This window comes from Schistocerca americana, chromosome 7 (assembly GCF_021461395.2).
Source record: "Schistocerca americana isolate TAMUIC-IGC-003095 chromosome 7, iqSchAmer2.1, whole genome shotgun sequence".
NCBI lineage: Eukaryota > Metazoa > Arthropoda > Insecta > Orthoptera > Acrididae > Schistocerca > Schistocerca americana.
The window spans coordinates 86,341,885-86,367,465 of NC_060125.1; the positions used below are offsets into that span (position 1 = coordinate 86,341,885).

Here is a 25,581-nt window from a genome sequence, read left to right on the forward strand (position 1 = left end):
TATGTAGTTGGTGTAATATCAATGCAAATAATAATTTATTTACAGCGGGAGCTAAGAAGAGCTCTCCACAAAAAACAAAGATTGTGAATGAAACACAATTAATAGAAGATGATACCCAAGAGGAAAATTCTGAAAGTCAAAATATTGACAATTTTGAAACACAATTTCATAGCATAAAGGCTCAAGACCCTCTGCAAAAAGGTATTTACTCAGTCTTTCCTGATTAAATCATTATTTTTTACTATCAACTTTTCAGGCTATAGAAATTCCTGATAACAGAAACAGGATGTGATGACACTTGTAGGGTACCCCAATTTTCCATGTTTATAATACTCGCAGGTTACAACACCAGAATTGCTTTGCTGTGTATATTTAGTTTCTTGTAAAAGTAGTCTAATTTCACTTTTTAGAAACAGTGAGATTTTGATGTAGAATGGAAGCAAAGCACTGGGTGCTACAGTTTCTAGTAAAAACGTGTGTATCTTATTACTACTACAAGTTTCCAAGAAGTTGTATTATGCAACTAGATCAGTGATGTACATTTGATTTAAGTTCAATAGTTTCTTGAAAATAGGCAGAAATCACAAAAATCAGCAACATTTCCAGAAAACACAGAAACCAAAAGAACTGACATGAAGTTAAGGTTTCTTTTTAACTAGAGCAGTAATACAGCAGCTCTGGAATTATCATATGCAAAACCAGCAGGGCTGTGATCCATTTTACCACTTGTTCTCAGCAGTGGATATAATTTCCAAAGAAACTTCCTTCTCCATCACAGGCTGTTTGTAGTCTTCCTCTCGGAGGTAGTATTATTTGCCAGAATTTCTCCTTCTGCTATTCCATGGCAAGTAGCAGCCAGATAAACAGAGACCATAGTACTAACATCTGTTTGTATACTAGAAATATACTTATATCTAAAAACAAAGATGATGAGACTTACCAAACAAAAGCACTGGCAGGTCAATAGACACACAAACAAACATACACACAAAATTCAAGCTTTTGCAACAAGCGGTTGCTTCATCAGGAAAGAGGGAAGGAGAGGGAAAGACGAAAGGATGTGGGTTTTATGGGAGAGGGTAAGGAGTTATTCCAATCCCGGGAGCAGAAAGACTTACCTTAGGGGGAAAAAAGGACAGGTATACACTCGCACACACACACATATCCATCCGCACATACACAGACACAAGCAGACATTTGTAAAGGCTTTTACAAATATTGCCGCCTTTGTTCACTGAGTGTTTGAAAATTTCAAGTTCTGCCCATACATCTAATCTCTGCCTGTTTACCTCTTTGTACTGAATTACAGTATCCTTTAAATGCCTTGGATTTTCAGCAATAATTAAATGTTCTGTGAAGGTGGAATTGTGTACATTACCACCCTTCTTTTCCAACAGAGATGCAAAGAACATCTGTTGGGAAGGGAAGGTGATAATGTACACATTCCTTCTTCACAGAACATGCTGATCATTCTCTGAGAAAATCAGAGGATACGGTAATTCTGCACAAAGAGGTAAAAGGGCAGAGATTAGAATTACGTGAAAAACTTGAAATTTTCAAATTCTTAGTGTACAAAGATGGCAATATTTTGAACAATTAGCACCAGTTTGCAACTAGACATTTCCTTGAAGGCTTTTGAGCTGCTACCTCGGGCCATGTTTACCAGTCACTGTTGGTCTCTGTGCAATGTTAACTTCCCTCAGAATTCTATTTCCATTTATTAAGTCTACCTTCAATTTTGTAATTTCATAATGCATAGTTACTTTCTCTCTTTTAATATTTCATACTTAAAATGTACCCCATGGTTCCTTTCGCCCCATTTTTAAGCTTATTTTAATCTGCTTATATCTTTCTTTGCGTTTCATGTTATGTATGTACTGCTCAGTTCAGTTTCACACATTTTTGTTTTTATCCACTGTCTGACAGTTTATGATGTGTTTCTTTGCTTTCCATGTTACTTCCAACAGTTTTTAAACTGTTAACCATTCATGGCTAGTTTCCCTAGCTGTTACTTCATTGTCATTGAGATGTCAATAGTGTCACCACACGTGTCTTTGGTCGAGTCTTGTGTTGTCCCAGCAGGGACGAAACAGCTTTCGATGGGTGTGAACTAAAGTGAAGGATAATCCATCCAGATGGGTGGTGTTTTCAGTGCCACACAGTTCACTTGCAGTTCCAGGACAATTCTCATGAGCTAGCTGCAGTCTAATCGGACTCATCGACCTGGTGGCTGCAGGTAGGCACAGGCTGGACTGCACTAGGGGCACAGGCAGTACTGGTGTTGGCTGCCGGTAGGGGCCTGGCAGGGACTGCCCTGGTATCCAAACATGCAGTTTCCTGGCCATGCGGCTGCGGTGACTTTTTTAGCGGTGCCATAGGTGATCCCTCTGCTTCGGGCCATGTTTGAAGCTGCTCCTTGTGTCACTATTGCAGTGTGGCCTTATCCTCCATGTGCTTCCACTGCTGGTAGCACAGTAACTGATGCCACTGCTGTTGTATCGGTTGTTGCAGGTGCTGTAATTTTTGCTGCAATTGTTCCATTTCTGCTCATTGCTGTTGTAACTGCTGTTTTGACTGTTTCATGATACTCTTAACTGGTGTCACCACTTCGTATGTAATTAATAAACATCCAAACTCTTTATTTATGGCAAATAATCTATTTAAATGTTTCATATCTAAAACCATTTTTAGTGATAATTACAGTAATGTTTGAAAGAGACACAATTGTGTTAGCAACCTATGACACTCATACAATGTAATTGGTTCTAGGAAGCAGAGAAAAACAAATACAGAGTTGTAGAATTTATGTTAAGATAAATGGAATTGGCTGAGACCTAACTGGCGGGCTGCAGAATCCAGTACAGCTGACATAAATACTCAAAATATCAATTATGTAAAGTCAAACTTTCAGAACCACATCTTTCGTCCTCAGGTGGCAGAAAAAATAGTTAGGTCATTCTAAATAGCAGTAAAAGCGACCTGTGAGGTAGATGAGGGTTATAGTTAATGATTAACTGTAAATAAAAATATTCAAGATTTAATTGATATGATGTGTGAAATGATTAATTATAATATTAAAAAGGAAATAATTTTCAGATGTTCTGCAAAATATTATTTATTTATCCACACACCAGCTTCTGACAATTCATGGCTTCATCAGTATTTGGTGTTGGATGCCAAAAGCCTATACGTGAGTAAATAAATAATATTTTTCAAAACATCTGAAAATTGTTTCCTTTTGAATATTGTCATGTCCTGTCAAGTTTTAATGGAAAATTCAGTTAATTATTAACAATTTTCATATCTTGTACACATGCTCTATTATAAGTTAGTGAATCAAATGACAAACGTCAAGTGATCTTGTGCTATTATAATTTGATACCTTTGAGAAGTGAAATGAATGGAAGATGAGGGAAATAAGCTGTCTAATAAATATTGTATTGTGTGACATGGATGTTGTAATGCAATGTGATCATTTTTTTCTTTTTTTTAGTTAATGTCTACCTTGTCTTTAGAACTCTAGCTAATATTTATGTTGTATATTACGGGGCAGCAGCCTAATTAGGCAGTTACAGGAAAGGAAACAATGTAATTTTGATGAAGAACTGTCATAGCATTTCCAAATTGCTGTTTGATTACTGGAGTAGACTGTAATTTTTTAGACCAAACGGAAAAACATAGGTAATCTTTTGTGCGGATAAAATGTCCCATATGTATTCAGATTTACTAGAGATCTTAGTTGCTCGGTTTACTGAGGCAAAGCAGGTTAAAAAGTACTTGAAACACATGGAAAATAAATAGGACAACATCTGCAATTTGCATGTGCAAAACAAATTTTGAAATATTTGACATTGAGAATACTTCTTTTAACTGTGGTGTGTTTTTTTATTTTTTATTTATTTATTTATTTATTTTTTTTACAGTGCCTAAATCAAATCATGCCACAAAAAATGCTGATTCCAGTGGAAATATCAATTATAATTCAGCCTTGTACCACAACACACAACCAAATAAATTCACTCCAAAGAAGACAGTTACTTCAAACAAACAAATCACAGGACAGTTTCACAGTAATTTGAAGAATGATGGCATTACTGGAGAATTTGATGGGGTTGGCTTCCCACACTCAAATGAAATGTTAAAAGTATGTATTTGTTTTCACACTTTTTGTTTGACATGGTTGTTTTGTGCTCATCAGAAGTTTACTGACTGCATTTCTTCTTTCCGTCTAGAGAGTGTTATGCAAAACTTTCCAAACTAACCGTCTTGAGTGGTCATGGATGTGGAGAAACATTTGTGTGTGTGTGTGTGTGTGTGTGTGTGTGTTTTGTCTAATTCGGAGAAAGGCCAATTTGGTTGAAAGCTTACTTGTTATCCAGTCATTTTGTTGTGCTGTCTGCGACTCACCATCTCGGCTATATGCTGTGTAGCAATCTACTATTTTTATATTATTGCCATTATTCCATCTTGGACCCCCCAGGGGCTCAGCATTCATTTGCTGAGTACAGGATTGGCGACCCCGGGGTCCTGAGCTGGGGACTGGTCAGCGCCGCCAGTCTCCTGTCACCGTAAACCCCGGACATGCTTCAGCGAGCACCGCATGGCGCAGCGGTGGAATGTTGTGTGCTGCGGGGCATGGTAATCTTGGCTTGACCGCCTGGATTGCGAGGAAGGTAAACCTCTATAAAAACCCCTCAATCTTACGGTGTGCTGCGCGCCTATAAGATGCATGGCTGTTGGGGTGGAACAGTCGCAAGCGGGCAACCTCTGGGGCACCTGCCGCACCCCAGTTGTATAAGGCTTACTCAGGCACGCGGGGCTCTGTCTGAGTGGACCTTTAGTTCCCTAGCTGCTCGTGGGACCACAATGGACCCTTCGACCTCTATGTTTCCCCCTACCAGTGGATTGGGTGGGCCACTGGTAGGAAAACACACCCAATCGAAAAAGCGACTTCGTGCTGGGAGTCCTCCAGCGCCTGGTGTTACTAGAGATTTATCAGACTGTCGTAACAGAGCACATGCTAATATCCAGAATGTGTTTTTGATTGTCAAACGGAAGGAAGGTAGCTTTGAGAGAGTTTCTCCCTTTTACATCCACAGGGGTCTTGAGGGAATTGCAGGAACACTGAAATCTGTGAAGCGTCTGCGCAATGGGACTCTGTTAGTTGAAACTTCTAGTTCCCGTCAAGTCACTTCTCTTAGGAAAGCAACCTGTCTCGGAGAGTACGCTATCGAGACCGAGCTCCACTCCACTTTGAACTATAGTAAGGGTGTTGTGACATGTAGGGACTTGGTGGATATCCCCAAGGACGAGTTGAAATCTGAGTGGGCTGACGAAGGTATTGTCGACGTGCAGCATATTATGAAACGAGTCGATGGGGACCTAGTCAAATCCGACTCGTTTATTCTCACGTTCAATCGCCCTAGACTCCCAGAGCATGTTAAAGCGGGTTTCTTATGTTTGCCAGTACGGCCATATTTCCCCAACCCAATGCGCTGTTTTAAATGTCCGCGTTTTGAGCATACTACGTTGGGGTGCAATGGAATAGCCACTTGTGGTAAATGTGGTCAGCCTGCCCATGAAGGAGCCGATTGTTCATCACCTGTGAAGTGCGTGAATTGCTCTGGGAGTCACCCTGTCTGGAGCCGGGTCTGCCCCATCCATCTCGAGGAACCAAAGATACTGGAGATCAAAACATCCAAGCGCATCCCCTATGGTGAGGCCAAGAAGCTCTTTAAGGCCATGCAGCCTCCTGTGTTTACAACATCTTTCGCTTCCACTCTGCAGAAACCGGTACAGTTGCCCACTGTTGCTACACAAACAGAGGTTGCTAGTGCCAGCACTAATACCTGCATTTGCCAGTGCACTTGTGCTGCTGCGGTTGTTTTGCAACCTGCAGCTCTCCCCACAACGTCGGACAAGGCCGTGGTTGCTGACATTGGGGTACTTCCTGCATCTCCCCAATATGGCACCTTCTGCCCAGGCGAGTAAAGCTCCAACTGTTGACAAGGTTCTGCATTCTAAGCCCCCCAAGACGAAGGTGCCGAAGGTGAAGGTTTTGCCACCTGAGGAGACTAGTCAGGGTCAGTCCGATGACGATGCCATCGTACTATCTGACATCTCCCTTGGGTCGCCATCGGAGCTGATGGACATTGATGTCGACCGGGGACGATCTTCTTGCCCCAGGAATAAATCTCCGGCCAGTATGGGCTTTCCCCAAAGCACAGGGGCAGGGTGAAAATTCAGCCACCCTGATCACTGGCTCCCATATTACAGTGGAACCTGAATGGGTCCAGGAAGCATGTGGCCGAATTACAACTCCTTGTACGAGAGCGCCCCTTGTGCTTATGTCTCCAAGAGACACATTTCCGGGCCACTGATGCTCCTTCTTTACGGGGCTATACCGTGCATCGAAAAGATGATCTGATGGGGGAAAGGGCAAAGGGTGGTGTTGCGGTTTTTGTCCATGACATGCACCACTCATCTGAGCTCCCTCTCGTTACGGACTTGCAAGCAGTTGCAGTTGACCTTCTTGTGGGGCGGAGGCTCACAATTTGTTCCGTTTACTTACCGCCTCAGGATGCAATAGACTCTGAGGCTCTTACAGACCTTATTACCCAACTCCCCCGCCCATTTCTCCTTCTGGGGGACTTCAATGCTCATAATGTCTTATGGGGTTCTACGACTACTTGCCCCAGGGGTCGCATTCTGGAAAGCCTCATGGCATCCGAAGAACTGTGCATCCTCAACTCTGGTGCTCCCACTCATTTCTGTACTGCTTCTGGGTCGTCGTCAGCTATTGACCTTTCTTTTTGCTCTCCAGCACTCGCAGATTCTGCTCTGTGGGAGGTTGCCGCTGACCTCCATTCTAGTGACCACTTCCCCCTTTGGATTCGCCTCCTGGATGAGACTGTGGCATTACCAGTGCCGTCCAGGTGGCACCTCTGCAGAGCTGACTGGACACTTTTCAGCGATTTAGCTGTTTTGGAACACCATGCCAGCGTCCACGAATGGGTCGACCATGTTACAGCCGTGATCTCCCATGCTGCTGAATTGTCGATCCCACGGTCCTCAAGTCATCCCAAGAGGCGCCCTGTCCCTTGGTGGACCACTGAGTGCCGCTCAGCCATCCCAGCCCGCCGTGCAGCTCTGCACCGCTTCAAGTGCCGTCCCTCAGCTGACAATCTTGCGGCCTTTCGGGTGGCAAGGGCCAAGGCGCGGTGAGTGATTAAAGAGAGCAAACGACGGTCATGGCAATCGTTCCTGAACTCCATCTCCCGCTCCACTAGTTCTACAAAAGTATGGGAAGCCATCAGGAGGATTTCCGGGAAACGCAGCCAACTACCTGTCACGGCATTGCTGCATCAAGGTTGTCTACTCACGGCGCCGAGAGGCATTGCCCAGACACTGGCCATGTATTTTGCTGAATCTGCTGCCACTATTAACTGTGATCCAGATTTCTGCCGCTACCGCACTGCCATCGAGAGGGATCACTCGGACTTCCGGTCTCCAAATTCTGAACCCTACAACTGCCCCTTCACAATGTGGGAACTGGATTCGGCGCTGTCTGTGGCTCATGATACTGCGCCAGGTGATGATCAAATCCTGTACAGCATGCTGCAGCACTTGTTGCTGCCATCCAAGGAAGTATTCCTGAATTGTTTTAATATGATATGGTTATCCGGCACGTTCCCTGACTCGTGGAGGGAGGCGATTTTGGTTCCCCTCCTCAAACCGGGAAAGGATCGAATGCATCCCAGTAGTTATCGGAGTATTGCTTTGACGATCTGTGTCGAGAAGACATTGGAACGCATGGTCAACCGTCGCCTGGTTTGGCTGCTCGAGACCAGGCAGCTCCTTAGCCACTCTCAGTGTGGCTTTCGGAGATGTCGTTCAACTATAGACAACTTGACCCTGCTTGAGGTGGCCATCCAGCAGGCCTTCCTACGTAACCAGCATTGTCTAGGTGTATTCTTTGACATTAATAAGGCGTATGACACTGCTTGGTGCCGCCTTATCCTCAATCAACTCCATCAGTGGGGTTTTCGTGGCCATCTCCCCATCTTCATTCGGTCCTTTCTTTCCCGCCGCCTCTTTCGATATCGGGTTGGTAATGTGCTATCTGATTTGTACGTGCAGGAGAATGGTGTTCCTCAGGGAAGCGTTTTAAGTGTCACCCTCCTTGCCGTCGCCATTAACAGTATCACGTCCACTATCCGGAGTCCTGCCCAGTGCTCCTTGTTTGTGGACGATTTTGCTGTTTTCTGTTCTTTCTCCAGTCTTGTCACTGCTAGTCGGCAGCTGCAGCTTACGATAAAGCGATTAGAGGCATGGACTGCAAAGACGGGTTTTACCTTTCCTGCAGACAAATGTGTGTGTGTTCATTTTAATCGTTCTCGACGTGCTTTTACCTCCCCTGAATTGCGTCTGAGGGACACCATTCTTCCTTTTAGAGACACTGTGAGGTTCCTGGGCCTCACTTTTGATTCCAAGTTGTCGTGGTTGCCGCACCTTAAAGACCTCAAGGTGCGGGCCCTGAAGGCACTGAATATTTTGAAGTGTCTGAGCCATTGGTCCTGGGGAGCAGATCGGGCGCGTCTGCTGCAGTTTTATAGGGCTTTCGTCCGGTCGCATCTTGACTGTGGATGCACTGTGTATGGGTCAGCGAGGCCTTCGTATCTGAAGATTCTTGACACAGTACACCATGAGGGTATCAGGCTGGCTACTGGTGCCTTCCGTACCAGTCCCATCCCCAGCCTGTGTGCTGAGGCAGGGGAACCGCCGCTCGCCATCTGGCGGAAACTCCTCATGTTGCGACGGGTGTGTCAATTCCTTGCCTGTCCTACCTCCCCTGCATACCCTACTGTTGCCCGACCGCCTATGGAACGTCTCTTTTCCAGTCGTCCAAGGGCAACGAGACCATTTGGGATTTGTGCCAAGCATTTGCTTGAGTCCCTCGGTGTGGAGCATGTGGCACCCCAACTCCAGGGTTTTACCCGCCTATCTCCCTGGTTGCTCCAGAGGCCCAGCATCCTTTTAGACTTGTCAGAGTACCGGAGGAGCTGCACTCCTGCGTTTGTTTTTACCTCCTTATTTTACGATATTTTAAACCAGCATGCCGACCATGTACCAGTATTTACGGATGGCTCTAAACAGGGGGACTCTGTTGGTTGTGCTGTTGTTTTCCCTGTTCGAGTCGTCAAGTTACGCCTTCCTGCAGCGTTTACCATCTTTGATGCCGAATTGTTTGCGATCTTGCGGGCATTGGAGCAGATGAGATGTGTTCCCAGTCTTAAGTTTCTCATCTGTTCTGACTCCCTGAGTGCCCTTCAGACCATGCAACACTTGTACCCAGCGGATACGGTCGTCCAGAACATTCATGATGCCCTACTCCACCTGCAATGGCAGGGGAAGGAGGTTTCTTTCTGCTGGGTGCCGGGGCACGTGGGTATTAGGGGAAACGAACTGGCGGATGTGGCTGCCAAAGATGCATGTTCCCTCCCTCACGTTGTTGAATGTGCCGTCCCCCTCCATGCTGTTACCTCCCTTTTGTGTTTTCGTGTTATACGTCAATGGGAAGAGGAGTGGCTGGCAGTCGGTGAAAATAAGCTGCGTTTGGTCAAGGCCACCACGCGGCCATGGCGTACGTCCTACCAGTCATGCAGGCGGGATGAGGTTCTCCTCAATCGCCCCCAATCGGGCACAGTCCCTTAACGCACGGTTTTTTATTCCGGCGGGAGGACCCCCCAATCTGCAGTGCTTGTGGCGTCCAGATAACTGTCCGCCACATTTTACTTGACTGTCCTTTATTCTCTGACCAGAGGGCGGTGGTTTCCTTGCCACCGGATTTTCCCTCTATTTTGCAAGACGACGCAACGACTGTGGTTAAGGTCTTACGGTTTTGTTTCCTGTCCAATTTGTTGCCTCGGATTTTAGGGAGAGGATTTTAATGTGCTGCTGGGGGACTGGCTCACCCAGGCTTTAGGTAAGAGGTCCGCCAGTCACGATTACCTACTTGTTTCACTTCGATTGCTGTTCTCTTTTCCTTGTGTTTCCTTTCATTTTTTAGTGCGTTTCTTCTCCTCTTGTTTTGCCTCTGTATGTGAGGATTTGTAACTGCGTCAGGTCTGTGTCTTTTAGCCGTTCTCCTTGTTCGCTGTCCGTCTTTGTCCCTTCACTGCATGTGTTCCTGTTTCTATGCGTTTGGGCGCTGATGACCACGCTGTTTAGTGCCCAAAAACCTCAAACCACACACACACACACACACACACACACACACACATCCATCTTGGATTTTCAATTGTTTTTTTAGATATCATCTTTATATGTGAATCTTGAAAATAATTAGTTGAAGAAACACCTCCATATTTTGATTGCTGTGTATTGATGTGAATATGACTGTAAATACATTGTAATTGATCTTTTATGTTGAGAAAAAGTTTACAACTTCTTTTAAGGGTGAAGATCTGGCAATTGGATTGGATTTGAAAAATTTAAAAATATTATTATTTTTTTCAGTTTTAATAGTGTGGCTGTGTAGAGTTTGTTTTCCTCCAATTATGATACTTTTCAATATCTCCCAAAACTTATGTTTCATCCTAAATTAAAGTTTTTCCAATGACTGTAAATTGTAGAATTTTATGTTGTGCTTGTAGACAAAAATTAATATTAAACTTAAAATATTTTAGTAGGTTAAAACTACCTGCTAAATGCCACATTATTTCTTGGAGGTGGACCTTTGTTCTTTTTCAGTTATGCTATCAGAGCTTCCATCTTCCATTATGTCTCTAGTACCTTAAAATTTTGAATTTGACCCTGCTTAGGAGACTTGGATGATGTGAGCATTGCTGTCAAAAGGCAGAGGTTTGGATTTGTTTTTAAACCACCAAACAGTTTAAATATTTTATTAAGTTTCATTACACTGTGAATGCTGTTATACAGCAAAATTTTTATTTTTACCCTTGAATCATGACAAGCTTTCCTTGTCATTTGTGAATTAGTTAATGTTGCCATCCATGATGAAAACAGTCTACAGAAATTATACCACTTGTATTCATCTTTCACAGGTTTTCCGTCAGACATTCGGTCTGCACAAATTTCGTCCAAACCAGCTGCAAGCAATTAATGCATCTCTGCTGGGTCATGACTGTTTTGTCCTGATGCCAACCGGTGGAGGGAAGTCTCTCTGCTATCAGTTACCAGCACTTATTGATCCAGGAGTCACAATAATTATATCACCTCTTCGATCACTTATTATTGATCAAGTGCAGAAACTTAACTCTCTTGATGTAAGTTGATTGAAAATCTTGATATAAAACTTAAAACATACTTTCATTGTAATACTGTAATATTATTTATCCAAAATATGCGTGCAAACAGTATTAAGCCATATATTTACTGTCGAATAAATGTTACCAGTTCAGCTAATATTGAAGTAATTGTTGTTTTAAGAAATTTTAATAGATCTATGTATACTTTTTCTCACTGTTTCTTTTCCCACAGATTCCAGCTGGGCATCTCTCTGGAGATATTAATCCAAATGAAATGAACTCTATATATTTGGAATTATTAAAGAGGGAACCAGGTATGTGAAAAAATATTGAAAAAGAAAATGGATAAATATAATTACTCACCAAATTGTTGACAAAAAAAAAAAAAAAAAAAAAAAAAAAAAAAAAAAAAAAAAAAAAAAAAAAAAAACCACACACACACACACACACACACAGTGCATCATCACTTGTGACCCAACTGTCTCTCACTGAGAACAGTCTGTTATTGCATTAACACTGAATAATATTCCTCCAGATCTTTCCTCACTTCCACTGATGAAAGTGACCTCTAGTGGTGAAAATTAGTATTGATATTAATTTTTATGTCCGCATCTCGCGGTTGCGTTCTTGCTTCCCGAGCATGGGATCTCAGGTTCGATTCCCAGCAGGATCAGGTAGTTTCACCTGCCTCGAAATGACTGGGTGTTTGTGTTGTCCTCATCATTTTATCATCATTCATGAAATTGGCGAGATTGGGCTGAGCAAAGGTTTGGAATTTGTATGGGAGCTGATAACCGCGCAGTTGAACGCCCCACAGACCAAACATCAGCATCATCATTTTAATTTTTGTTAGTGCTTCCTGTTGCTATTGTGTAGAAGTATAATTTTTTCCTAGCCTTCTTTGACTATAATTTAATTTTATGCTGTGTATGTATGTATGCTATTGCAGTCATTTCAGTTACAAAAGATAGTGCATTATTGTTAATTTTAACAATCATCTTCATTTTTATCATACCGTCATTGTCAGCCATTTGATAACAACGGCTGGAGAAATACCTGCCTAGATTGTTTTGCCATGCATCACTGTGTTTTGTGATATGTGTCCATGCTGCTTCTGCATGTTTCTAATCTTATCTGCCCACCTCCCATTACATCACTATCTCTGTCTTATCTTATTTTTCAGAATCCAGCAAAATACTACCATCAGTTCACATAGCAATATGTCTTGCCAACCATTATTTCTTTGTTCTTACAATTACATCTATATCCTACTCTCCAGTTTGTTTTCTTGTTTGTTCCCAACCTGCATCTCTCTGGTGCTTTCTGACTAACCCTCAGTTTTGAATAGTTTCCACATTAAAAGGTCAAGTATCATTTTAATAAGTCGTAATCAGTAATATACACTGACAGTAAGCAGTCCATGGTATGATACATTGGGGATTTACTTTTGGTGACTCTATTTACCAAACTTCACTTATCATATCCCATGTAACTTGAAGGACAAGCACTCCTACTAGGAAGGATAGTGTAGAGACATGGCTTAGCCACAGCCTGAGGGACAGTTTCCAGATTGAATCTTGCACTCTGCAGTGGAGCATGCGCTGATATGAAACTTCCTGACAGATGAAAACTGGGTGCCAGACTAGGACTCAAACCCAGGACTTTTGCATTTTGTGGGCAAGTGCTCTATCAGCTGAACTACCCTGGCATGATTCACAATCATACCCACAGCTTTACTTCTGCCTGGACCTCAACTACCTTCCTAACTTCACAGAAGTTCTCCTGCAGAAGTTGTGGGACTAGCACTGCTGGAAGAAAGGGTTGTGCAGAGACATGGCTGAGCTTCAGCCTGGGGAACTGCCTCCAGAATGAAATTTCACTCTGTGATGGTGTGTATGTTGACATGAAACTTTCTGGCAGATTAAAACTGTGTCCTAGAAAGTGATTCGAACTAAGGACCGTTGCCTGTGTTTGTACTTGGAAGTTTCTCCTTTAAATGTCTTACTGACTGCTTTTTTTATCTTTCTGCTGGTAGTTTCAATTTAGTACTCTCTTATTCTTCTTATTTTTTTAATTTTTAAAATTTTTTATAGCTTCTTTATGATACGGATTTCATTTGAAAGTGCATTTTTGAACAGAGGCAGTGTTACTGCTCTGTTGAATGTACTCCTACAAGCTGCCAATTTTTGTAATGTGGGATGACATGAGCGATTGTGAATGATTATTTCTGTTGTTATTGGTTTGCAAAATAAATGGCTCTGAGCACTATGGGACTTAACTTCAGTGGTCATCAGTCCCCTAGAACTTAGAACTACTTAAACCTAACTAACCTAAGGACATCACACACATCCATGCCCGAGGCAGAATCGAACCTGCAACCGTAGCGGACGCGCGGGTCCAGACTGTAGCGCCTAGAACCACTCGGCCACTCTGGTCGGCTATTGGTTTGCAGAATATGTTTAAGTTAGGCTTGCCATTTTTTATACTTTAGACAGATCCTGAACTTTTTTTTTAAACTGTATCCTGCTACACATAGTGTCAAACAAACTGTAGAGCTAATTAAGTTTTTAAATACTGCCACAAAACATTATGATCATTGTATCCATGTATCTATAATAACAAATTATCTTATGAATCAATGGGTTCTATAGAGAATATAAAGAGTCTTCAAAATGTATTATAAAAGTCTCGCCAAAAAATCCTGACAGGCAGTTCCTCATGCCTAAATCATCATGTTCATGGTAAATATTTTTGTGGAGTTCCAAGCAATCTGTAAACTCTTTAATCTCGTTGATTGACATCTTTCTATACTGATACAAGTTACCTTTCATTATCTGTAGTGTGGATTTCAGAGGTATATGTGTATAAAGACCCACAGCGTTGTAGGAGGCTAAGCACATTCCTTATTTTTGTAAAAATATGTAGAAATTATATAGAAAAATGTAAGAAACAGTATCTACTATTGAGTAAATTTATAATCTTTTCACATCGTAAGACAGAGAAACACATACAATATGACTCCGCTTTTACGTCCCTGGAATTAACATTTTCCCGCCGTTTACGACATTTTTTATCTGTCCCATCAAATTTGCTATGCTCACTATGTTAATTTGCATCTGATTTTGCATCAACATATTTATCATTTTACCGCGATTTATGCATTATGGAAAAATGTTTGTGGAGAAAAAATGATGTTGGCATGATGTTGGCCGTCCAGTAGTGTTTACAAATATTACGTGGTTAAGTTTCTTGATACCAAGGCACTATACTCAGTGGATTTGAACCAGTAAATGTGTAAAAGTTGGAACAATTCGTGCCGTATCCCTGCCATTGCCAATCTCTACTTGGCATGGTAGCTGATGGGAGTAACTAGGTTTGTTCAAATGAAGATATCGTGACTAATCACAATCATTTCCAAACTGTCACTACTGTGCAAATGCAGTTTCATGATTGTTGTGATAGACGTGACATCTTTATCGATCCATATTTAGCGTGTTTCAGTGTATGGACACTTGGAGTACTAGTTGACACCATCTTCACTTTGCGATGGTCGAATGTTTTTAGTTTAAACACAGCGCAGGTTACGTATTTTATTCATGGTGGACGAAACGTGTTTCGAGAATTTATTCTCGTTGTCAAGTGCAGTATTTATGCATGTATTTTTTGTAATGCTACACAAACAGACAATGTGAGTGAGGAGGAGGAGGAGATTAGTGTTTAACGTCCCGTCGACAACGAGGTCATTAGAGACGGAGCGCAAGCTCGGGTGAGGGAAGGATGGCGGAGGAAATCGGCCGTGCCCTTTCAAAGGAACCATCCCGGCATTTGCCTGAAGCGATTTAGGGAAATCACGGAAAACCTAAATCAGGATGGCCGGAGACGGGATTGAACCGTCGTCCTCCCGAATGCGAGTCCAGTGTGCTAACCACTGCGCCACCTCGCTCGGTAATGTGAGTGATAGTTTGTGTATGTTGGGGGGGGGGGGGGGGGTGGTTTCTACATAATTGATGGGGCACAGCACCTGGTAACCTTAAAAAGATGACTACAGTGCAAGAGACAAAGAATAATACACATTCAAACACCGCACAAAATATTTATGTACATATTTGCACTTGACAATGAGAAAAATTTCTCGAAATGCGTCATGCTAAGCATGAAAAATATGTAACTAGTGCAGTATATCATTATTTAAATAATGAATGACAGTTGCTACCTTTCAAAAACATCATTTATAACATATGAAATTGAGTCAAACGTTCTTACTTCCCAGACAGTTATCAGTTCCAATTACCTTAGCGGTTTTTACTAGATAATAAACCTTCATTAGATAATAAACAAGTCCCTGACAAGTCGTTTGATGTCTGTTATGTACACACATCATACATAATGTGCCAGGGGTAGCCTGTACATAACTTTTGCAGCATAAAATGTTATTTACCAAATTTTAAATTTTCCCGCATTTTACACAATTTTTTTGAAGTCCATTGAAAAGTGTAAAAGCAGTGTTTCACTTATATACTCACACGCCAGGAGGTGCCAAATACTTATAACATCTCTGGTAAAGTTTGTGAACAGTGATGTGTTAAGTTTAAATGCAATGATCTTGAGGAAAATACATGGTCAAGATGCACTGTACTGCAGGTATGCCATATCAGTTCCAAAATATTTCCCACAAGCAGTGTACCTAAGCTAATTTTAGTGACTGGTTGTGTTGTCTTTTTGTATTTATAGTACTTAATGTTTAAACTAGCCCAGTTTTCTCTTAAAATTCAACAATTGAAAATCCAGATGGATTGTAACAATATTATGAAAAGGATACTTGATACTCACTATATAGTGGAGATGCTGAGTCACAGATAGTCACAACAAAGAGACTGCCAGAAAGTGAACTTTCAGACAAGTGCTTTGTCAGAGAGAGAACACACACATGCACACTCACGCAAATGCAACTAACACACACACACACACACACACACACACACACACACACACACACACACACACACACGGCTGCTGAGGGGCCACACTGTGAGCAGTAGCATATGATGGGATATTGGGATATGCAACCGGGTGGTGGCAGCAAGTAGGAGGCTGGGGCTGAGAGGGGGAGGGGTAACAGGGTAGGGAATGGAGGACAGTAAGGTGCTGTTTGTGGGAGTATGCAGGGATGAGGTGGAGAGGGCATAGGGCAGCTGGGTGCAGTGAGGAGGTTAGACAGAGTGTGGGGGAGGGTTAGCAGAAAAGGAGAGAGGTAAAAAAACTGTGGCTGCATTGGTGGAATAGAGGACTATGTGTTGTGGCGTAACAAGACAGCTACGCCACACTGAAGTAGCCGAAAGGCACGCGTAATCTCACTTAGGCTAGATAGAGGTCTGAAACAGGATACGTAATGAATGGTAGCAAGAAAAGTACGTAGCTGCGTTAATACTTAACTTTTAATCCTTCATGTGAATAAAGTATTCCTTGATGATACAAGTGAGACTCTATCTTAAATGATTAATGGCGCCTTGCTAGGTCGTAGCCATGAACTCGGCTGAAGGCTATTCTAACTATCTCTCGGCAAATGAGAGAAAGGCTTCGTCAGTGTAGTCGCTAGCAAAGTCGTCGTACATCTGGGGCGAGTGCTATTCCGTATCTCGAGACCTGCCTTGTGGTGGCGCTCGGTCTGCGATCACACAGTGGCGACACGCGGGTCCGACATGTACTAAATGGGCCGCGGCCGATTTAAGCTACCACCTAGCAAGTGTGGTGTCCGGCGGTGACACCACATTCCTCCCCCGCAGATCGGCGAACGGTCGTGTTATAAGGCTTCCGCCCGCCGTGGGGAGGACCCCATGTTGACGTATGCGATGAGGTGGGGAGCCTAACAACAGGCGAGGCTGTGCCACCCGCACCCGGCCATTCGGTCCGAGGGGAGCTAGGAAACGCCTGAAAACCTAGTCCAGGGTGCACGTCAACATGCGGTGTATGCGCCCGTAAAGAGACAGGAGGGGCCGAAGGGTCGACCTCCATTGCGTCGGGGTACCCGACGCGCGATGACGTCATGTGGTCCGGAGCGGGCAAGAGTTCCATGGCGGAGGACAGCTGGTCACGGGAAGCGATCGGCGGCGCGTGACCCAGGGAGGCGCTTGGCGGCTGCAGCGAAGCGTTGAATGCGGGCGGCGCCGGCGGGAGAACAGGCGGCGGCGGCGGCGCGTCGCCATGGGGCAAAATGGAAGGCATCGTCGGTAACACCTGGGGATGAGGCGAGCCAGTAGATGGGTCCCCAGGGCGCTGACCGGACGGCACTGTTGCTGAGAGCAGACGGGGAGCGGCAGAACCCGTGCGACGACAGAGGCGCAGCTGATTGAGATGCCGACGCACCTCACCAGAGGCCCCCAAAACCAAATACATCGCGCGGCCGAGGCAGCGAAGAATGCGCCCTGCGAGCCAACGCCGTGACCCTCGAAAGTTGCGATAGAATACAACGTCGCCTGGAGCAAAAGCAGGAGTCTGCCGCTGCACAGGAACCTGATGCGGCGGGTGCAGCAAAGACATCAAGGTTCGATGAGGACGACCGTGGAGCAACTCAGCCGGCGAGCGACCATCTCGGGGCTGAGAGCGATACGAAGACAAAAAGAGCAACAATGCGTCCTCCCGAGAATGCGACTCTTTCAACTTCAACATCTGTGACTTGAAAGTCCGGACCAATCTTTCAGCGGCACCGTTCGACTGAGGCGAAAACGGCGCGGATGTCAGATGTTGAATACCATTGGCCTGGCAGAATGACTGAAATTCTGCGGACATGAATTGTGGGCCATTGTCGGAAACAATAGTCTGCGGAAGACCTTCAATGTAAAAGATAGCAGACAACGCTTGGATGGTGGCAGAGGACGTCATGGAAGACATCCGGACAACAAAAGGAAAATTACTGAAGGTATCTACCAGAACCAACCATCGAGCATTCCAGAATGGACCAGCAAAATCGATGTGCAAGCGTTGCCAAGGGGAAGTGGCTTTTGGCCATGCAAAGACTTTCCGCGGCGGTGCGGATTGTTGTTCGGCACACGCCATGCAAGAAGAACACATATTCGTAATCGCAGCATCGATTCCGAACCAAGTGCAGTGCTGACGAGCAAGTTGTTTTGTTCGCACTATACCCCAATGTCCTTGGTGAAGAAGCCGTAAAACAGAGGACTGTAACGAACGTGGTACCACGACTCGGGACTGATCATTATCAGAACGCAACAACAAAACACCACGTCGTACAAAAAGTCTCTCCCGGTGAGCAAAAAATCGGCGAACCAACGGGTCCTCGATCCGAGACTTTGACAAAGGCCATTGCGTAGCAACAAAATGCAAAACGGTAGCAAGGACAGGGTCAGCAGCTGTGGCTGTAGCTACACAACGAAAATCAATCAGAAACGATTCGACCACTTCATCGGTTTCCGCATCAATGAACATGCAAGCAAGTTCGGAAGAATCGAATGCTTTATCCTCAGCAACAGGCAAACAGGACAACGCATCAGCATTTCCATGATTAGCAGTGGACCGATACAAGATATCGTAGCGGTACTGCGAGAGGAAAATAGACCAGCGAATGAATTTCTGCGCTGTACGCGGAGGTACAGGCTTGTTCGGATGAAAAAGCGACGTCAAAGGTTTGTGGTCTGTGATGATGGTAAAGTGACGACCATACAAGAAATCATGGAACTTAGTAACACCAAACACGAGAGCCAAAGCTTCTTTCTCTATCTGTGAATAATTTCTTTGCGCAGACAAGAGCAATTTTGACGCAAAGGCAATAGGGCGATCATGCGAGCCAACTTTGTGCGCAAGCACAGCACCGATCCCGAAATCCGATGCATCTACCATCAACAAAAGGGGTTTCTGGGGATCGAATGGCGTAAGGCAAGTATTAGAAAGCAACGCCGATTTCAACTGGCGAAAGGCGCGTTCGGATTCCGTCGTCCAGACGAACGGAACACCCTTACGGCGTAAGCTATGAAGCGGAGCTGAAATGGAAGAGGCATTGCGCAGAAAGCGATGATAATAGTTAACTTTACCCAACACACTCTGTAGCTGCTTCATATTCCGTGGCGAAGGCAAATCTTGTATGGCACGGAGGTGCTCTGGACTGGGATGTATGCCTTGTGCATTTATGACATGTCCCAGATACAGTAAGTCACGAGCAAAAAACACACATTTGTCCTTCCGCAAGCAAAGACCATTTTGTCGCAATACCTGAAATAATGTCCGTAGGTGTGCTAAATGCTCGTCGGCTGTCTTTCCGGAGATCACAATATCGTCCAGATAGTTCGCAGCAGTAGGGACCGACGCACAAACAGTTTGTAAATATTGCTGAAACAATGCAGGGGCGGATGCACACCCGAATGGCAGTCTTTTGAAGCAGTACAAACCCAAATGCGTGTTAACCACCAAGGCGCGCTGGGATTCGGCTTCCACTGGGATTTGCAAGTACGCATCTGCTAGGTCCAACTTCGAAAAGTATTTACCCGGGCACAGTTTATCAAAAAGATCTTCTGGGCGGGGTAAGGGAAAAGTTGCAATCACGAGGTGTGGATTCACTGTTGCCTTGAAGTCCACACAAAGTCTCAGCTTTCCGGAAGGTTTTGGCAAAATTACTAAGGGTGAGGCCCAGAGAGAAGCTTGCACACGTTCAATTACACCTTGTGATTCTAAATCGTGTAATGTTCTTGCGACCTCATCACGCAATGCGTGAGGAACATTGCGCGCTCTGAAAAATTTCGGTTGCGCGTTGACTTTCAGTTCCAAATGTGCTTCATAATTTTTAGCGCAACCAAGGCCCGGTGCAAAAATGTCTGCAAATTCTTCACATAGCCGAGAAACACTGTCTGAAGGCACAGTCTGATTCACTGATAGGACCTGATTTACTATAGACATGTTAAACAATTGAAATAAATCTAAACCAAACAAGTTCACTGCAGTAGAAGAACGAAGAACGTAAAATGACACAAGTTTTGTTTGTCCCTTGTATGTTGCAAGAAGAGTGCACTGTCCTAACACAGGGATCTGCTGTCCTGAATATGTAGTGAGCTTAACAGTTGCGGCACGCAACGGAGGTTTGCCCAGTTGTTTGTACGTGTCATGATTGAGCAATGAAACTGCAGCTCCGGTATCGAGCTGGAATGGTATGACCTTGCCATTAAAGTCCAAATCTACAAAAAGTTTATTGTCCTGCTGACAACAAGAGCGACTGTCTCATGCAATTTGAACTGATACAGGTACAGAAGCACGTGCGACTTGACGTGATTTCCGGCGACGGCGACGCACACTTTATGTGGGACGAACACAGTCACTGTTAGAGACAGCGGCACTGGACGAAGTGGAATTAACTACATGAATGTCCATGGGCGAAGGTCCACGAGCCTGAGTGTCCTTGGTTCGATTCCGGCGCGAAGCAAAGGGCCTGGAATGATGAAAAGTGTCGGATCTGAGCTTTTTCTGGCAAACACTTTGAACATGTCCTTTCTTATGACAGAAAAAGCAAATAGCTTGGCGTGACGGGCAATGTTCACGCGAATGTCTAGTTGCACACCACGGGCATGATTTCACTGCATTTGTAGGCTGGTGCGGCACACCTGGTTTAGAGCGTGGCGGCAGCTGCGTGGACGTGCGCGAGGGCAGTTTACCGGGCCGCGCAGCACGCCCGGCGGGCCGGTTAATGTGACACACGGCTGGCGAAGTTGCAAATGATTCCTGAGCAAAGTCAAGCGTGTCTTGCCTATCCAATATGTCTATCACTTGTTGAAGGGAGGGGTTGACGAGTTTCAAAATCTGTTCCCGTATGCGAACATCAGAAACGTTCTGTGCTATTGCATCACGTACCATTGTATCTGAATAAGGGAGTCCACATTCACACTCAAAAGCACAATCCCTTGTAAGGCCTTGCAATGTTGCAACCCACTCCCTATTAGTTTGACCGTCCGTGCGTTTTGTACGAAAGAACGTATACCTTTTTGCAACGACATTAACTGTTTCCTTGAAATAGGCGTCCAATGCCGACAAAATTTCTTCGTAGGACAGAGTTGCTACGTCGCGTTGGGGAAACAATTTCACTATCACACGATACGTTTGCACGCCGACACAAGACAATGTGTGTGTGTGTGTGTGTGTGTGTGTGTGTGTGTGTGTGTGTTTGTTCTATTTCTGGCAAAGCTCATTTTCTGACAGTCTTTCTGTTGTGACTATCTGCGACTCAGCATCTCCACTATATTGCAAGAAGCAACTAAGCTTTTCATAATATTGTTCAGTTCTCTCTTAATAGCATGAAAGATCTTAATATTTTCTTTTTTCCTGGAAAATGTATGTTTCATCATTGTGTACCTGTATACAAGATGCGATCAAAGGTTAACAGGAATTTTTTAATTTTGCAGGCTAAATTCATCCAGTTTCCAAATTTTGTAAAGTCTTGTTGTTACACACGTTCATTACGTATGTTTGCATTTTCAGCTATTTTGAATAATTAGTGTATTGTTGACAGTCAAAGAGGTTATATGTATTTTTGAGTGCTTGCTCTTACGTTTGAGAAAGATGGATCAAAGAATTTGCATTAATTTTGCTTGAAAAATGGGAATAAAATGTAGCGCTGCATTTGAAATGTCGCCTTTGGCTTTTGGCAAATCTGCTGTGAGTAAGACAAGAGTTTCTGAGTGGTATAAACATTTCAAAGAGGGTCGAGAAGATGTTGAAGACGATGACCGCCTTGGACACCGTAGCACATCAGTTACTAAATACTGATGACAGTATATGTGAACTAGAGAAAATGGTTCTGTAAAATGGTTGAATCACCATCAGAGACTTTGCTGATGATGTCAGCGTATCCTTTGGCTCATGCCAAGCAAATTTTTCAGTTGTTTTTGGTATGAAGCATTTAGCAGCAAAGTTTATTCAAAATTGTTGAATTTCGACCAGAAATGATGTAGCGTAGATATCGCCCAGGAATCACTGAATGAAATCGACAACGATCCAGAACTTCTAAAGAAGGTTGTAACAGGTGACGAAACATCAGTATATGATTATGACATCGAAACCAAGGCCCAATCGTCCCAATGGAGACTGCTTGAAGAGCAGGACCAAAAAGAATTCCACAAGTTTGATCACATGTGAAGATTCTTCTCATTATTTTCTTCAATTACAGTGGGGTAGTGTATCATGAGTTACTACCTTATGGTTATACAAACAATAAGGAATGCTACGTGGAACTTATGTGCCTTTTGCATAAAGCAATCTGAAGAAAACTACCAAAAGTTTGGCAAAGCCACATCATCATCATAATGCTTCTGCTCACTCCTCAATGCTTGTTCATGATTTTTAGGCAAAAAACAAGAACCATTAAGTTGTCTCAGCCACCACATTCACCAGACGTGGTTCCCTGCGACTTCTTTCTATTCCTGAGGTTGAAGAAAACCATGAAAGGACGTTGTTTTGCACCATGGATGAGATAAAACAGAATCGCTGAAGAAGCTGAACCCTGTAATGAAAAGTGAGTTCTAGAAGTGCTTTCAAGATAGGAAAAAGTGCTGGGACAAGTGTATTATATCTGAAGGGACAAGGATGATGTTGGTGAATAAATAAATATTGTTTAAGAAAAACAGAAATTCTCATTACTTTTTGATCATACCTTGTATTACAGTGGAATAAATAAATAAATTAATTAATATTAAATAGCTCAGTTAATGCAGTTATTTAATTTGATGGATAAAAAATCTATGCACCAAGCGGTGGCAGAACACACATGTAAAAGACTGTTGTGATTGGCAGGCTTTCGGAGCCAGTGGCTCCTCCTTCAGGCAGAAAGAAGGGTTGAAGGAAAAGGACTGTATAGATCTAGGAAAAGGGGTAGATTTTGGGAAAGTCACAAGATGAGAAGTCTTTCCTTCTCATCCCATACGGTAAGTCTCCCCTGACCCGCAGTTCTGGGTGACTTCCCCAAAATCTACCCCTTTTCCTAGACCTCTCCAGTCCTTTTCATTGACCTTTCTTCCTTCCCCTTCAATCCTTCTGCCTGTAGGAGCCACTGGCTCCGAAAGCTTGCCAATCACAACACTCTTTTTATGTGTGTGTTCTACAACCACTTGATGAGTAGATTTTTGATCTAGCCAATTAACTAATTTTATCAATAATTACTTGTTTCAGTTATTGCTGTGAATGATAGCTGCTGTTATCATTTTGATCCTTCCAGTCATATTGGAGAAGTGTTTTTCTTTGTAGTTGTAGACTGTTTATTTTTTTGCAGGATTGAAAATGTTATATGTCACTCCTGAAAAATTGAGTGCCAGTGGGAAACTTCAAGACACTTTAGACAATCTCTATAAACGGAATAAATTGGCTAGATTTGTTATTGATGAAGCTCATTGTGTGTCACAGTGGGGTCATGACTTCAGGTTAGATATTTTTTCTTCTTTATTCATCATTTCTTTTTAACTAAATAGCTTTTTTGCATCTTACTTTTTTGTTTTATGAATATCATAACATATTTATGCATGTCACTATGGCTCTTAAATTATGTGCAGATCTTGGTTAATGTTGTAAGGAAATAATTTCATTCCTCCGTTACTTATTTTGGAAGGTGCAGGTACCAATTTACTGTATTAAAATTTGTTCCTCATAAAAAGATCAATCTTTTGATGAACAAAATCAGTAAGTTTTACATTAGTGAACTCTTCATGTAAGGAATGATCTGCTGGCCTGAGAACCAAGCAGGGGATGCAAAGCAGTTATACAGGCCACTGGTCTGTGCAGCTGACAACCGTGTACTGCCAGTGGATATGTCTTACACCATAAATGAAATAGAAAAGCATACAATGTCATTATGTTGAAATCAACATCATAATCAGGTGATAGGTGGATAACTGTTGCAGGCAGCTTATGGGAAGTGCTATTTCTTCTTTATTTTAGTGTTTTCAGTTAAGATTTTTTATTATAATGTTGAAGTCTTGTGTAGCATTTGTTTGAAGGCATTTAATTATGGCCTGAATGTCAGGGGTGTGTTTTTGTAGAAGAGATTTTTGTTCTCCAAAAACATCACAATGTGTGAAGATACTTGAAACTTCCTTTCAGATTGAAACAGTTTTTTGGACCGGTACTCGAAACTGGGACCTTCGCCTTCTGTGGGCAAATGCTCTACCATCTCAGATATCCGAGCACGACTCACTACCTGCCCTCATTGCTTTACTTCCTCCAGTACCTCATCTTCTGTGAGGGCCGGTTGTGAGCCGTGCTCGGATAGCTCAGTCTATTCAGCACTTACCTGCGAAAGGCAAAAGTTACAGCTTTGAGTCCTGCTCTGGCACATGGTTTTAATGTGATAGGAAGTCTCAAATCCATGCGTACTCTGCTGCAGAGTGAAAATCCATTCCGTGAACATAGATGTTCCATAAGTCTGCAACAGATTAACATCAGCAGTAAAGGCCTTTAATTTGTTACACTTTTTCACAATTGCTGTTACCCTATGTTGCTTTAGCAATGTACAACAAGCAACTGCTAGAATGAGAGCGAGTTCTTTTGCATAAACTCTATAGAACCTCAAAGATATCTCGGGCAGTTCAGATGACTCCACCATTGAGCAGTTCTCACTGATTTTCCTTTCTCTGACCACTTTTCTGTGTCTATAATTTTGGCATTTGTGCCATGAGTATAATGTGGAACTGTATTTGAGTCTTATTGCAGTGAAACAATTTCAGAAAATGGAATTCATTTTTTTTAAAAAAAAAAAAAATCACTGGTGCCCTTGTTGGACAACTGACTGGAAAATTTTGGATCCCTTAGCTACTGTGAGTTTACGACTTCTGTGACAAGGTGGTTTTCTGACAAACTGTTCGACGTCATTTTCAGACAGGACTCTCAAAACAATCTGACATGAGTTCCTGTCTCTTGGTACCAGTTTTAATTACATAGTTCTCCCATTCTGTAGCTAGCAAATTGAAGTTTCCTTCTATTACAGTTGCATGACCAGGAAGCTTGCTTGTAATATTCTGCGAGTACTGTCTAAAGCACTCTGCCACTATGGCTCGTGAGATAGGTGGTCACATTTGGAATCTGTAATAACCTCCCATGATTGTGCCATGAGTCATCTGGCTGTAGCTACTTAGTGCTACCCGTGTGAAGCCACAGCAGATCACTAGCGTGTAATATTGATACAGTAAGTTGCTCAGCTGTAAAACCTACACTTCGTTTGGGCTATAAATAATAAATACTATGATTGTCAGCTCTGCTTCACATTGCTTGACGTGACTGTGTGGTGACTAAACTTATTCTACCAATCACAACTTAAGTGTTGTTTCAGAGC

General features: G+C 43.2%; 1 protein-coding gene across 1 annotated transcript in view; it reads left to right on the top strand.

Annotated features, from left to right (window-relative positions):
• LOC124623172 (Bloom syndrome protein homolog) overlaps positions 1–25,581 on the top strand; it is a 172,736-nt gene that overhangs the window by 48,804 nt on the left and 98,351 nt on the right. Inside the window, exons 10-14 of the mRNA XM_047148976.1 lie at positions 46–201; positions 3,924–4,144; positions 11,067–11,288; positions 11,503–11,584; positions 23,530–23,677. Of these exons, the coding sequence (XP_047004932.1) occupies positions 46–201; positions 3,924–4,144; positions 11,067–11,288; positions 11,503–11,584; positions 23,530–23,677 (829 nt within the window). The remainder of the gene's footprint in view (positions 1–45; positions 202–3,923; positions 4,145–11,066; positions 11,289–11,502; positions 11,585–23,529; positions 23,678–25,581) is intronic.